Source organism: Fusarium solani, assembly GCF_023522795.1.
Source record: "Fusarium solani strain SB1 chromosome Unknown bctg00000008, whole genome shotgun sequence".
Classification (NCBI taxonomy): Eukaryota; Fungi; Ascomycota; class Sordariomycetes; order Hypocreales; family Nectriaceae; genus Fusarium; species Fusarium solani.
The window spans coordinates 2070480-2084170 of record NW_027072148.1 but is presented as its reverse complement, the minus strand read 5'-3'; the positions used below and the strand labels follow the sequence as shown (position 1 = coordinate 2084170).

At 50.9% G+C, this 13691-nt stretch overlaps 3 protein-coding genes across 3 annotated transcripts; 1 reads left to right on the top strand and 2 right to left on the bottom strand.

Annotated features, from left to right (window-relative positions):
• Positions 1 to 1744: 1744 nt before the first annotated feature.
• On the bottom strand, positions 1745 to 4584 carry MRS44_012698 (uncharacterized protein; the record flags this gene model as incomplete). Its single annotated transcript, XM_065618881.1, has 21 exons — positions 1745 to 1798; positions 1894 to 1920; positions 1971 to 2111; positions 2166 to 2231; positions 2285 to 2398; positions 2482 to 2491; positions 2539 to 2610; positions 2664 to 2705; positions 2761 to 2774; positions 2822 to 2917; positions 2973 to 3005; positions 3149 to 3444; positions 3500 to 3642; positions 3865 to 3900; positions 3956 to 3994; positions 4054 to 4074; positions 4133 to 4161; positions 4216 to 4243; positions 4299 to 4327; positions 4394 to 4404; positions 4551 to 4584. 21 exons carry the CDS (start codon positions 4582 to 4584, stop codon positions 1745 to 1747), a joined length of 1335 nt encoding a protein of 444 aa, XP_065474953.1.
• Positions 4585 to 5955: 1371 nt separating this feature from the next.
• Positions 5956 to 6762, top strand: MRS44_012697 (uncharacterized protein; the record flags this gene model as incomplete). The annotated part of the gene is made up of 1 exon (XM_046278509.2): positions 5956 to 6762. The coding sequence occupies one exon, from the start codon at positions 5956 to 5958 to the stop codon at positions 6760 to 6762; it is 807 nt and encodes a 268-aa protein (XP_046132838.2).
• Positions 6763 to 7397: 635 nt separating this feature from the next.
• Positions 7398 to 11517, bottom strand: MRS44_012696 (uncharacterized protein; the record flags this gene model as incomplete). The annotated part of the gene is made up of 10 exons (XM_065618880.1): positions 7398 to 7507; positions 7555 to 7684; positions 7737 to 8051; positions 8102 to 8531; positions 8581 to 8732; positions 8790 to 9439; positions 9489 to 10431; positions 10482 to 10941; positions 11007 to 11205; positions 11295 to 11517. The coding sequence occupies 10 exons, from the start codon at positions 11515 to 11517 to the stop codon at positions 7398 to 7400; spliced, it is 3612 nt and encodes a 1203-aa protein (XP_065474952.1).
• Positions 11518 to 13691: the final 2174 nt, after the last annotated feature.

Sequence of the window (13691 nt, the reverse complement as noted above, 5' to 3'; positions counted from 1 at the left end):
TGTACTGCAGCGCTGTTACGACCGACGGTAATCTGGTCAGAGCAGTGCCAAAAGCTGATTACCAGTTTTGGATGCATCGACTCCTATATAGGTGTTGGCCAGTCGAGTGATGCTGGAGAGTCTCCAGAGCCTCTTCCTGCCTGTGATTCTGGATAACATAGTTTCAGAGAAGGGCTATGTCGCAAAGCCTTTCCATGACGCAGCCGTTTCAAAGTTGGTAGGCCATATATAGTTTAATGTTTCGAGAGACCGGGAAGCAACCCAATTTCTCCAGCGTCTTGTAGCACAGCCCCAGGAAACCGTGCCAGGTATACCAAAACATCATCTTAGAGAAGTAGACGATCGAGGATGGGGAGAGAGCTTGGACAGCAGAACCGGGAGGACATCTGTGGTGAAAAGTAGCAGAGGTTCGCCATCGACTCTTCCACAGGCTAAACTGAACAAAACCACGTTGACTACGTCGTTCTGAAGTTCATTCCACAGCCAAAATATATATACTGCAAAGCTGGGACCTTGTCTGCATCTTTGGTCTGCTTCATCCAGTGGATGCAAGGTTCATCAGACAATGAATTGTGGTGGTGATATATCTACATATGTATCAGCAATGAGAATCGCGAATCCTAGACTAGGCTTTTACCGTACAAGGTCGAATTCCCTCGTTTCGGTTTCCAGGATCTCGGTCTTGCGAAGACGGGTAGTTGCCATCAGCAGAGCCATTCTCCTTCCCGGAGGTGCAGGCTTTCTCCTGGGCATAAGGTAGAACTGATGCCGTGTGTACTCCTTACTGATCATGGCTCTTAGCCTGAGGAGGATATCCATATCTTCCTCGTAGATGGCGCAGGAGAGGGAGAGATTCGTTTCATCTTCGACGGCAGAGTTAGCCAGTGCGTATCGTGGGTAACCAGACAAAACCAAGAGTCTCGGTTGGTGGGATATCCAAGGTTAAAGAAACTCGGGAAGCACTCTGGTAAGGACCGTGGTTCCTCGACTATACTATAGGGCGGGCAAAGGCCGCGTGAAAGAAGTGGACAGGAATCTCATCAGTATTGGAAGAGGCCACCTATTTATATGTGATGGTGAGGAAACCAAGGCAAGCACATTTGCCGCGGCTGATGGCTATTTGCTTGTTTGTCTATAGAGGTACCCGGCATACAAGCAGCCCCGGAAAACATACAGACCAAACCAGAGGGTGGCAAATAAAGAATATAAATATTTACCATACTATTAAGGTAACACTCTACAAACTTATGATGATATTAGATCTTTTCCTAACATTTGTAGACAAAGTAATGGTAATCCTGAGATAAGAGAAGAGTTGGTATGCCCAATGTCTGCTCCTTGGCCCTATTTGCCCCAGTATGTCCTGTGAAGCGAACCGAGAACAGTGGCTGGGTTTGATGCCATGGCAGATAGAAGTAGATGCGGTTTTGAAAGAGATAAACAACTACTTTTAATCTAATATGGAGCTCTTCGATCATCTCTGATGTTGGTGCCGTCTCTGTTCTGGTTGAGGCACAACCACCCATACATCTAAGCCTCACCTGTGGTAGAACATCACTGGGCAAAAGACTTCAAAGAATTTGCAGATTGAACTTACCGCTCGAACAAAACATGTCTGTCTTTTCTAAATCCTCTAATCCTCCATCAGATCCATAAACCCCCCTCGAGTTGATGCGAGTGGGCGTGCCTTCAGCTTTTCTCCTCTCCCCTGAAACACAAATTGATCTCCTCCATCCATCATCTTCTAAGACCGCTTGATCATCGAGTCACGGCTGGGACCGGTTCCAATCCACTTGACCTATCCGAAAGTCAGTACCTCTCAAGTTCAACTCAACTCCTCAAACGCCAACAGAGGCCTGTCTGATCGGGGCAGCCCCTTAGGCTTCATCATACCTTGACACCGACAAACTTCTCAATGAACTAGCCATATGGTTAGTACAGTCCTAGTCAGAGAATATCGCATCACCCACTTCAATGTACTCTCGCGCTTGCTTAGGCAAGTCGTAGTAGTTCTTGGCGTCGGTGGTAGGCTTCATCCAGCCATCCATCTCATGGTAGACAACCTTGACGTTCTCAAGGCGCTTAAGATCCGCCGGGAAAGAGGGAACATCCTGCAAACAGTCAACACTTTTTGTCCATAAACTTGCATTCAGCGGTTCACCAACCTCGCCATTTTCGTCCTTGTAAGCGATCGCAATCTTGATCTTTTCGAAGCCGTCCAGGATGTCGAGCTGGGAAGCAAAGTCAGTGATTAGTTGTTAAGCTGAACCATGGCATGCTTTACCTTTGTGAGGTTCAGTGCCGTGTAGTGGTTGATAGCCTGATGAACATTAATCATATGCTCCATGCTGATAACGGAGGGGTTTATGTACTGTGCTGTACTTGACGACAACAAGGTCTGCAAGGTTTCAGTTAGCCATCATTCCATTCACCATCATGTCGGATCAAGTATCGGATCCGAGGATTCAGCAATCAACATACCGAGCCTAGCCTTGTTAGCCACAGCAATGAGACAAGCTTCGGGCGAATATATCTTACCATCCGCATCGGCGTCTCCGGCCGGTGGTAGTTCCCCATTCACGGCCGACCTCCTGAAGCTTTACGCCGACCCTAGGTAATGATCAGTCAGCTTAAGTTTGGATTAATAGGTATAGAACACGCACTCCTCAGTCAGGTCCTCAGTGGGGAAAGGGCCGGATCCGACTCTATGTTGGAGATTAGCTTGAGTCCGCGTTTCAACCCTTTTCTATCTAGGAATACCTGGTTGTGTATGCCTGTTTCGGTGTTAGCCGGTTCATCAAAACGCTCAAGACAACTGTACCTTGACAACACCAATGACTTCTTCAATCTTGGTTGGGTTAAGGGCAAGTCCTGCAATGCAGCCTCCCAAACAGGTAGAGCTGCTGGTCACGTACGGCTAACAGAATGTCAGTATGTGAATCTAAGGAAAACTGGAAAGGAAATCTGCTTACGAAAGTGCCCCAGTCGAGATCGAGCATGAGCGCCTATTCAGTCAGGAGGTTGAGAAGAGGGCCTGGTCTGGAGCAGTCCAAGAAGTTGGACAAGTGAGAGCCCCAGATCGCAGACATCCTCGTTCAACCCCCAGCTAGTCAGTAGAAACCCGGCACAGTGAACAAGGGGTACAAACGTTCGCTCCTTCGATGAGGATGCTGGTGTTGCTCTCCTGCGCCGAACTCATGAAAGCCACAGCGTCGACGGCATGCTTGGCAAGCTTGGGGCGATACTCCTTGAATCGGGCGATCTCCTCCTCGACGTCATACTTGAGAAGGTCACCGTACCGCTTGGCGTAGCCAGCGGCCAGCCTTCGGAGCTTGGATTCGAAAAGCTCCTCGTCAAAAACCTCGGACAGTCGGATACCGCTTCGAGCAGCCTTGCTGCTATAGGAAGGCCCAATGCCCTTTCCTGTTGTTCCGACCTTGCGCTCTGGGAAGTATGAGTCAACGATTGTATATGACCTATTCCAGATCAAATAATCCACCTCCAAGTTCGACCTCTTCGAGTCCGTCAACAGCGGCGTGAAGGTCGAAATCGATGTGTACTCGGTCCGAAACAAGGATACGGTCGTAAACGTTGGGAAGACCCTTGGCATCCAACTCCTCGAGCTCCTGGAAGAAGGAGGGGCTATTCGACAGGTCAGAGTCATGATCACGTCAACGGAAGCTCGTTTGGCGTTTCTCGGTTTGCCTTGATGTCCTGTCATGAACGAGACAGCCAGTGGCCAGACCAGCAAGCCAGCTGCCTGAGCGCAAACTATCTTGTATTCTCGGTGTATTGTAGGCATTGGACCATTGATATCGCGGATCGAGGACTGATGACGGGGTTCTTGGGTCGAGAGATACGTACACGTGGAAGACGACACTGGTGCCGATGAAGTTCATGCTAATGAAGCGTCAGTCTCGGAACAGCAGGTTGGCAGACTATCGCGGCAACGTACCATTTGGGGTTGATGAGGCCCGAAGGAAGCAGGTGGAAGCTAGTAAACGGTAAGTATTACTTTCTGCGATAACTGAAGAGGCCGTCTCGCGCCCGTACCTATAAGACACGCCATTGGCGCTATTGACTGTGGTCAGCAACACAGCATGGATATTGATATCGCGCAGACAAGACTCACACGATCGAGTGTCCAGCATTGTGACCTCCCTATATTTCGTCTCAGTATATATACCACGGGTTACAATCGCATTGGGTACGGACAGCAGCGCGCGCGCAAAGCTGGGCCTCCCTGGAGCAATCGTTAGTCAAGTTGTCGGCGTGGATAGCATGTGTTCGAGACGTACGGGGCCAGGATATCGGTAAGTTTTCCTTTCTAGTCGGCCATTGGCGTCAGTACTCCGTGGTATTCGAAACAGTCGGTCGCCATATCGAAACATACGCCTTCATCGCCTGTAACAAGTCAGCCCGCATCCTCGGATCCTGTCTGTGTCATGGAGCTGGATGCGCAGTATCGGCGCGGGGCATCGCAGCGCAGCGCAGCGCAGGGGTACGGAATGGAATGGAGGGGTTTAGAGGGGAACAGAAGAGTCGCATACCCCATTGGGAGCCCAGAATGAGTTTGATACCCATGATTGAGAAATTCGAGCTTGATGAGCGTTGTGTTGTGAATTCTTTCGAGATGAGGAGTCAGAGAAAAACGAAAAAGAGTCCGACAAGTTTGACTTGGCTCGGCGATTGATGGCCGTGTCCCACCTTCCAAAAGAAATCAGCAAATTCAACGTCCGAAAAATCAGGACCTCCACTTAAACTCACGTTGTTGTGGTGTTACTTGTGAACCTCCATTATTGACTCATTCATTACCTCTCTGATCATATTCTTCCCAACAATAATAATTGTTGCAATCACCGGCGTCTCCGTCCGGCATGTGAAAAAGACCCATCAATGCATAGAAGATGGCATAACTTTGCCTCAATTCGCATATATCCCGCACCCATTTGTCCGCGGTCTGCAGCCGTAGGGTAGCACAACCAGCACGATCCCGTCGCTTGTGCTTGTCAGAATCCATGGCAAGAAAAAGGCAAATATCCTCATGGATGGCAAATTGAGCATCAAGTTCAAGATGCGCAAACCCCGCCTAATGTTCCATTTGATAGAGGGTATCGACCTGATCCGCAATCATCCATAGAGAGATGCCACTCATGAAGGTGACTGGAGTGGGCAGCGTATCATTTATTACAGCCATCCTAGACGAAACCGCAATCTAATTGATGGTCTTTTTTTTTTTTTTTTTTTAAGCCAAACCTCAAGCAAAGCTGACTGGGTATTTGTGAAACCCAGAGATGACCGCTCTTATGTATCTAGACATAACTAGGTAGCTGTTGTTGGTTGTCACCTCGTGCTTGGCGAGATTGCGACATTGAGCTCCGTCATTTCTCCCAAGCCCAACCCTCCATCAAAGAACCACGATAGCAAAACTTGAGCTTAAAAACACCCAAGCTCCAAAGAAGGAAAACTCTACAAAATTCATGGTCCCCTGCCCAAGCCCTGATCTACAAACAATTAACCCTGGCTGTGAATCACACCCCGTACCTGGTCTCAAAATCAGCCCTATTAACCGCAATGAGAGCAAACCCAGCGCCTATGAACAAATGTCTACATTCTCTGCAACGTCATAATGTCTCTCCCTTTGTTGGTGGCGAGTTGATTGCCGAAAAGCCACAATTGGTGTTGGCGGTGTTATCTGCTTGTCGATCATTTCCGTGATGAGGCAGATGGAGCGCTCCAACGTCGTCAGAGGCATATCGCGGCTTCAAGGCTCTCAAGTATATAAGTTGAAGAAGAAGACGACGTGAAAGATGAGGATGGAAAACAATCAAGCAAAGCAGTCTTTTGGCATTTTTACCATTATACAATCTTGTTCTTTACCCAAACAACTATCACCACCAACGCCAATACCATCACTAACATCACTACAACACTTACACCACAAACACAACCACCATGGGAAGCTCAGAGTCAAAACCCGGTATCGCTCCTCAAATGTCCCCCGAGGGCCAACAAAAGGGCGTCCCTCCAGTCATCCGCGCAACATACCAAAACACCTGGTCAAAGCTCGTCTGCTGGACCAGCGTCTCTCTCAACCTAGGCGAGCCTGACGCTGAACCTACATACTCCGTCAGCCTCCCCAAGGGCTGGTACGGAGACATCATCTTGCACAACGGACCCAGCACAGAATCTGCACCTCTGGCAAGCGGGACGAGAGACCGTGTCTGCAGAAGCTCAGACTATTCTATCACACTACCCCCACTACCCAGCTCCGACTTTGATGGCGGTTTAGAGATCCTACGCCACCCTTCTGGAAGAAAAGGAAGATGGTGGTTCGGTATTCAAGTCGGCCAAGGCGCCGGACGATACGTTGAGCGATTCGAATGGCGTCGCTCACACGGCAGTGAAGTCAAGAGCGTCGGCCAGTCAAGATGGGGCTGGAAGCTCGTCCGGCTAGGAAGCAACAAGGAAGAGGACTACTCAAGTGACGAGGAGATTCCCGACGACAGAGACGGTTTCACCAGCGACGGCAAGGAGATTGTCGCCGTGTGGGCGGGAAGCAGCTGCTGGAAGATTTCGGGCGTGGGAGAGCTCCAGTTCAGAGGCAGCGGCCTCACTGGTGAGCTGGGCACAGCCTGGGCTCTGATGGTTGTCATGAGCTGCATGGCAATCTGGCAAAAGGCCATGCGAGACATGGCAACCGCGGGTGCCGCTAGCAGTGCCAGTTCATCATCCTCTGCTGCGGCGATATCGGTATCGTAATGGAGGGATTCGTTTGTATTTATTGGACTGGCGTTTTGTATTAGATGATATCAAGTTTAGAGGCACGCAATGATATGACACTTAGATACACCTACCAAACCCGTATTTCTCTCATCTTGTACCCAAGGCGTCGGATACAATACTTAACTAGACCAGATGACAGAGCTAGGGATTGTCAACAACTACCTAGGAACTGGCTTGATCGTACAAGCGCTCAGCCTAATCAAGGGAACCGAGATAGACCAACAGTAGTGTCTCCCTCAAACGACTCGGGATAACTATTCATTGTCCATGAGCTGGGTATAATCCAGCGGCGTCTAGCCAATTGCTGCATACACAACTAAACTTCACAAGCCATGAACCGGCTCATAGGATCAACAGTAATAATAAAACCGAATGTCGTGCTCATCACTCGCTCCTCCCCTTCGTCTTATCTGTCCTCCCACGTCATGTTTCGTGAGTCGACATGGTCCACTCATCCCTCTCCTTTGCCTTCTTCGTGTCTGTGGCCCAACCGAAGAGAAAATGCCGCGTCTGTCGCCGCAAACGTGCCTGATGCCTTTCGACACCAAGCCGGCAGATATGCTAGATACGCCGTGTCGTGCCTGAAGCCTGTCTCTTTTACTCAACCCCCTTTATCGAAGAAACAGGTCCCCAACGCCGTTCCTCAGCGTCCTTGTCCTGTCTACATGGTCGAACCCGAGGTAGTCATCCTCCCCTTGTATAAAGGATGATAATACGTCGTCTGTCTCTTGTTAGTTACATAAACGAACATCGCCTTTCGAGACATACCATCGCTGAGATATTGTGGTTTCGAGTAGTTAGACCGTCGCACCACCGCGATCTTGATCTTCTCAAAGCTCTTGCCCTTGATTCCAGTTCGCTTCTCCAGCCGCTTCTTTGTGTCGGCGAACTTCTCGTCCTACGCAATACTATTAGCCACAAGTCTTTCCTTCTCGAGCCGGAAATCTTACCTCAATGACCAAGAACTTGAAAGGTACACCATGAACTCGGCTGACGTCGTTCTGGAAGTGGAAAACCTGGATGAAGTGGTTCTCATCGGCGTTCGCCTCCTCTTGAGGAACACGTTCAGCATAGATCTGTGCATACTCGTTAAGGTTCATGACAGGATGCTCGCGGAGCGGCTCTCGGTAAAATCGGTTCGAGCTGGTCTCGTACACCCGTATTCTACCAGCTTCGGCCTCGCTCGGAAGCTGCGCCTTCTTGATCAATGCCTCGACCACGTCGTCGACTGTACCCGTCTTGGGGACAAGGAGATCGTATTGATCCTGTACAATTTGTCAGCTGATATCCATCTTAATGCCACACGCCCTCGTACCTCCTTGGTGATGCCCTCGCTTAGCCAGATCACCTTGATGCTCTTCTTGGTGTCCAGCTCAGCGAGACTCATCTCAAGCACTTCAAAGTAGAACGCGTCGTTCCGTTGGGTTGAGTTGAGCGCCGTGGAACCCATCGGGTTTAGAATCTGTCGCAGTGTTGGGTTTGCTCCTCGTCTCACGGGTGTCTTGGGATTCTGGGTTGATGCGTTCACAGTCCAGAACCGAATGTGAGTGGGTTGCACAGCTAGATGAGCTCCAACCCGTTCCGAGAGCGTGTCGTACGTAATCTTAGAGTTGAGCACCAGCTCGAAAGGAGGGTATTGAGCCTGGTCACACCGGGTAGGGTGAGGATGGAACTTGACAGTTCGCTTATGCTCAAGGAAATCGTAATACTCGCGCGCATCCTCAAAGTGCTCTGATGTGTTGACCCTGGCGAAACATTAGTGAGTTACTCATATAAATCCACGTCATTACACACGTTTCTTGCATAGGCTTGTCGCCAGAGCGCTTCTCTAGACTGGCCTTGCGCTCTGTGCTTCGCTGGAAGCAAATGATGTCTCCGTCCTGCAGTTCTGCAACCTTCAAAGACTGCTTAGGCTTCAAAGGCTCGATCATGGTCGGTTTGATTTCCTAGTAGCAGTCAGATACTAAGGTCTCCAAGGTCTCCAAATCAGAAGGATGTCTTACCTCCCAGAGGGAAAGTTTCTCGTCGGCTGGTAGCTTGTCTCCCCAACCCATCTTCTTCATGATAAGGGGGACAAGCTCCTCTACCTTCTTCTCCTTGGAGATGTAAACGTGGCCGACACCCCTTAGAGATTGAGTCTCGATATCGAAGTGCTTCAAGAGAAGCAAGATGACCTCGTTCTTCATAATCACGCCGTTTGGCTGGCTCTGGTACGAAGGCCAAATTGCCTCACCATCCGCATTGACTTCCTCAGCAACTTCAGCCCACACACGGAGACTTGAATCCCGGTGAGCAGCTGATCGAGAGCAGGTTTCGTCTACCGTAGGTCGTAGGTCCATGATCGGCTGGTCGGGGCGGATTGTCTTGTTTTGCCGATTCACCATGAGCCACAACCGCACCCTGCGTGGATCTTCGCCCATGTCTGCTGCAACTTGTCCCACGAATTCCTCCATGGTCATTGCTTTGAGAACCCGGTAGTAGCTTGGTGCAGCTGGGTCCGTGTCGGGATTCGCATCGAATTGGCATAGATCGGTTCCGCTAAATTGTTGGAAAGACTTGTCGGTGATCACCTTGGCCCATATGTACAGATGCGCCTCTCTTTGCTCCTTCTTTCTGGCCTCACGTTGGGCCGTTTCCTCCTCAAATTTTTGTTCTTGCTAGGTTAGCAAGACGAGATACAAGAGACACCCTGTGTGACTTACTGAGGTGAAGCGGGATGTCGTCCTTGGTGACTGGACAGAGGATATCGTCTATGCGCGACTGGCGGATGTACACCAACATGTACGCGCTGTTTTGGCGCATGATCGGGACCTTCTTCTGCAGGGGGGCGCGTGGATAGCCGTTGGCCGTTCGATACTCGCCGCCAAAGTTCTCCTCCATCACCTCCCGCAGTGTGGCCTTGGTCACCTTGTCGTCATCGTACTTGTAAAACCAGCCATCCTGCGCGGGCTTCAGGAAGGCATAGTAGTGGCCTGCGTTGAGGTCACCGCTGTGAACCAGGACACTGTGAAGCTGATACGTCCACGGGACAGACTTGTCAGCATCCTCGGACAGATACGGCGCGGCGTCAAACGTTTCAGGGAATTCGTATCGGTCGTTGATCTTCATCATCATGTCGCGCTGAATGTCATATTCGAACCGCTTCAGTTGCAGGTGCAGCACATCGGGAAAGCTGGTGAAAATGACACCCTTGTTGGCATCCTGAAGCTTGTGCTCGTCGCCGGCAAAGTACTGGTTCTCGCCATCCATCTTCTCCACCTGAATATAGTCCTGGAAGCTCTCGAGAAGGTTCTTGTTACCGCTGACGTTTAGCTGAATGTCCCAGAAGTCCTCGATACGGCTGGATTCGTAGTCGACGTTGATGCACGAAATGTAAGTCTTGATCTTGCCGCTGAACATCCCAGGCAAGACATTCTCGGCTTCGGTTCCCTTCATCTTCTCCTCCATTCTCTCCATGAGTTTGCGAGAGAATTCTTGGACATCCTGTTGCTCGAAGATGTGTCGGGTGTCCCAGCCGAATGATTTTGTGAGCTCGTTGGTTCCCACCGCCTGGTCAGAGGTCTGTAGTTGATAAAATAGTCGTTGTAGGGTATAAGTGCTGTTGTGCATGCTCGGGTCGTTCTCGGTGGGGATTCCGTAGATAGCCTAGGCAGGTCAGCAAAACAGAGGCAAGCGAGACAAGCTCAAGAACCTACCTTTCGAAACTTGTTTGTGAAGTACAGAGACTGCAATAACGAGTTGAGGTAGCAGGTGGCGCCCTGGTTCTTGAGTCCAACGTAGCCCGTCTCCTTCTTCGAGTCATAGTTGATAAAGTTGTGCCACAGCACACCCGTCTCATCGTCGACTAGGCGAAGGTAGGCTGTGATGTTGGCCGTGTCGTTTTCACAGAGCGGCCGGCTGCCACCCTCCCATGGTACATTAAACATACGCCGATGCTCGACGAAGCGGGTGAAGCCCCAGTCGCCCTCATCCTTGGTGAACCGGTGGTGGGCAGCATGGTGGACGTATAGGCTTGGGTCGTTCGGGTTCCATAGCACAAGCGCGAACTGCACACAGCAGCTCCAATTCTCGGGGACGCTATCGGCTTCGAAGCCATGCTCAAGGTAGATGGAGCACTGATCTATATTGTTTCCATGTGGGAAGAGCAAAATGCGCCTGTAGTGGGAATACGAGTGTCAGCGTCTAGGCAAACGGCAGCGTCGGAAACAAGTCAGACGCACCATGGGAAGCCGCCAGCCTGGAAAATAGGCCCATGCTCCTTCTTGCTCAGAGTGCGCCAGTTCTCGACGGTCCAGGTATGGTTGTAGTCTCCGAGGATCTTGGGTTCATCGATCAACGGGGGGAGGCAGAGCTCCTTCATCGCCTCGTCTAAAGCCATGATGACAGTTAGCGTGGGGAGCTTGGAAAGAATGACATCGCCTAAAACTGGCGGTATCGCGGTCGACGCAATCTGTAGGGGGACACGGCAGGTGTAGGCAGCGGTAGGGCATATTGACGGGGATACGCACGGTCGTTGGCCATGGGGAGATCTTGCAGCTGATCGGCTTCGCCATGTTCGAGGTTGTCGGGGTTGATGATGGCGACGTTCTCGGGCTCGTTGGCGACGCTGATGTAATCGTCCGTGTCCATGACCATGTCGTTCGGGGAATGGACATCGTGAGTCTGCGGGAGAGTGCGACGGTCAGCTAAGGGCCTGATGTGATGCGGCAGCTCGCGACGATTTGAGGCCATGATGTCGGCATTCGGAGGGACTGGGGGGTCCAGTAGCGCGGGTGGTGAGGGGCAAGTGATGTGATGTCGGGTCGAAGGTGGTGGGAATTAACGAGTGCTGGTAGGGGAAGCTCGCGATTTCGAAGGTCAACTGATGGGGGCAGGATGCAGCTGGAGATGGGCAGAGGGAGGATGATGCAGGAAGTCAGGAGTTTGAGTTGGAAGACAGAAATGAAAGAAAGAAAGCAGAGGGAAACAAAAGACACGGCAAGCCAAGGCAAACGGGGCTGCAGTGCAGGCAGTACGAAGAGCAGTGCCAATTCACGGCAGGATGCACGGGGACGGACAACGACGTACCATTTTGACAGTGCAAGGCAGCCGACCGGAGCGGCAGGAACGGCGGCGTGGTTATGCAGGATGAGGCAACTCGAGTTTCCGGTGATAGGGCGGCCGAGGACAAAACGCAAGTGGTGGTGATCTCACGAGATGCTGGTCCAACTGGCGACGACGCGCGGGCGGGCGTGGCGACAGTCAAATGGCGTCTCGTCGACAGCAGCTCGACAATGTCGAGGCGAGAAGCGGAAGACACGGCAGATGTCAGAAGCGGACGTATACCCAGATAGGTATCGACGTAGATGGACGGGGTCCGAGGTTGGAGGTAGATAAATATGTATGAATACTCCAAAGTAATAAAACAGGAAAAAAAGAGTGAGCTATGAGGTGGGTAACGTAACGTTGGCAGGCCTGCCAGGTCAAGGTCAATGCAGCAATGACAGGAGGAATGAGGAACTCGACTCAAATGGACTGCAAAGAGGAAAAAAAGAGAGCGGTCGGTTAGGTCAGTAAAAAGGCGATAGACAATGGCTGAAACCCACAAAGTTCTAAGCCCCCCAAAGGCCTAAGTCTCGTCTCGTCTAAATAGAGAAGCTGTATCGCGTCGTCGAGATATGGGGATAATTATGTGAGGATGAGAGTATGGTATCGACAGGCCCAAGCTGATAATCAATCCTCAAGGCGGGAACAAAGAGTTGTGCGAAGCCTGAGGGATCCGGGCTGAGGCGACAGCGGTACTAGAGAGGGACTTGCAACTTTGCTTACAACATCGCACATTCACAAGTACACCCTTATCTCAAAGAAGCGTCATCGGATCACCCCGCCAATGACGTTGCCAGCCTTTCACCAAATACCAGGCAAATGCGAAGCTAAGGCAATGTCAGGCAGGCACGCACCATGCCTCACTATCCTGGGATCGCCTTGCTCATGACATGTGATGAGGTTAGTTGACTAAAAGAAGCGGTCTGACGCAAGGAAGCTGGATCCTGCTGCGTAGACAGTGAGTTGTAGTACCTATTGCTGTGGAAGAGCTTCATGGACAGTATTGAGCTTGCTGTAGAGCTAGAGCCGGAGTGGACAACAAACCTTCTATCGGTAACACATAGTACCTAGGTAGAGTGGGAATTGTGTACTTATGTAGCTATGCAATACTGACAACTGGGAAGCATTTGCTGCGAGTATTTCTCTAGCTTCTATTTCGAGCTGTAGCCAGCACTGTCTTGCATGTCCCCTAGCAGAAGCATCATCCTGGCTCAAGCTCCGTTAGCTGCCATAGCTCCATGCGGTTGAGCATGGTCTGAACACTGGAGTTTATTTAAAGATTTGACAGAACCAGATCTTCGTTTAAGAAAAATTTCCGTCATTAGACTTGTGACGTAGGGAATTTGACAAACACTGCAGGCTCTTGTATGACTGGGTTGATTGTACAGTACAGCTTGACAACCTACCTGGAAGCATCGGAAGCTCCTAACAGCTCTTCCATCAGCAAACGCCACAACAACAAGCAAACCGCCCGACAAAAGTCAATAATCATGCACAATCAGTTGCACAAGTAGCAACCCCAGCTAGTCACATAATTATAGCATCCATTTAATTTACCTCTACAAACCTTTCATCCCGTGTAGGGGCCGCAACCGGCAGGCACATGCAACCCTCCCCAGATGCGGGAACGCGGGCGAGCGGCCGGTATCGCCAATGTGGGGTAAAGAAATCGAGGCACCGAGTCACCCACACACCACACCATCTCTACTTGTGCCCTGCCCATCCCAGCTTCTGCCCGAGGCGGCACATGCAGCAGAAACTCCAACCTCTCATCTCCCCCCCGGGTAGCTCCTCTCTTGCCGTTTCATCGATTTCGATCC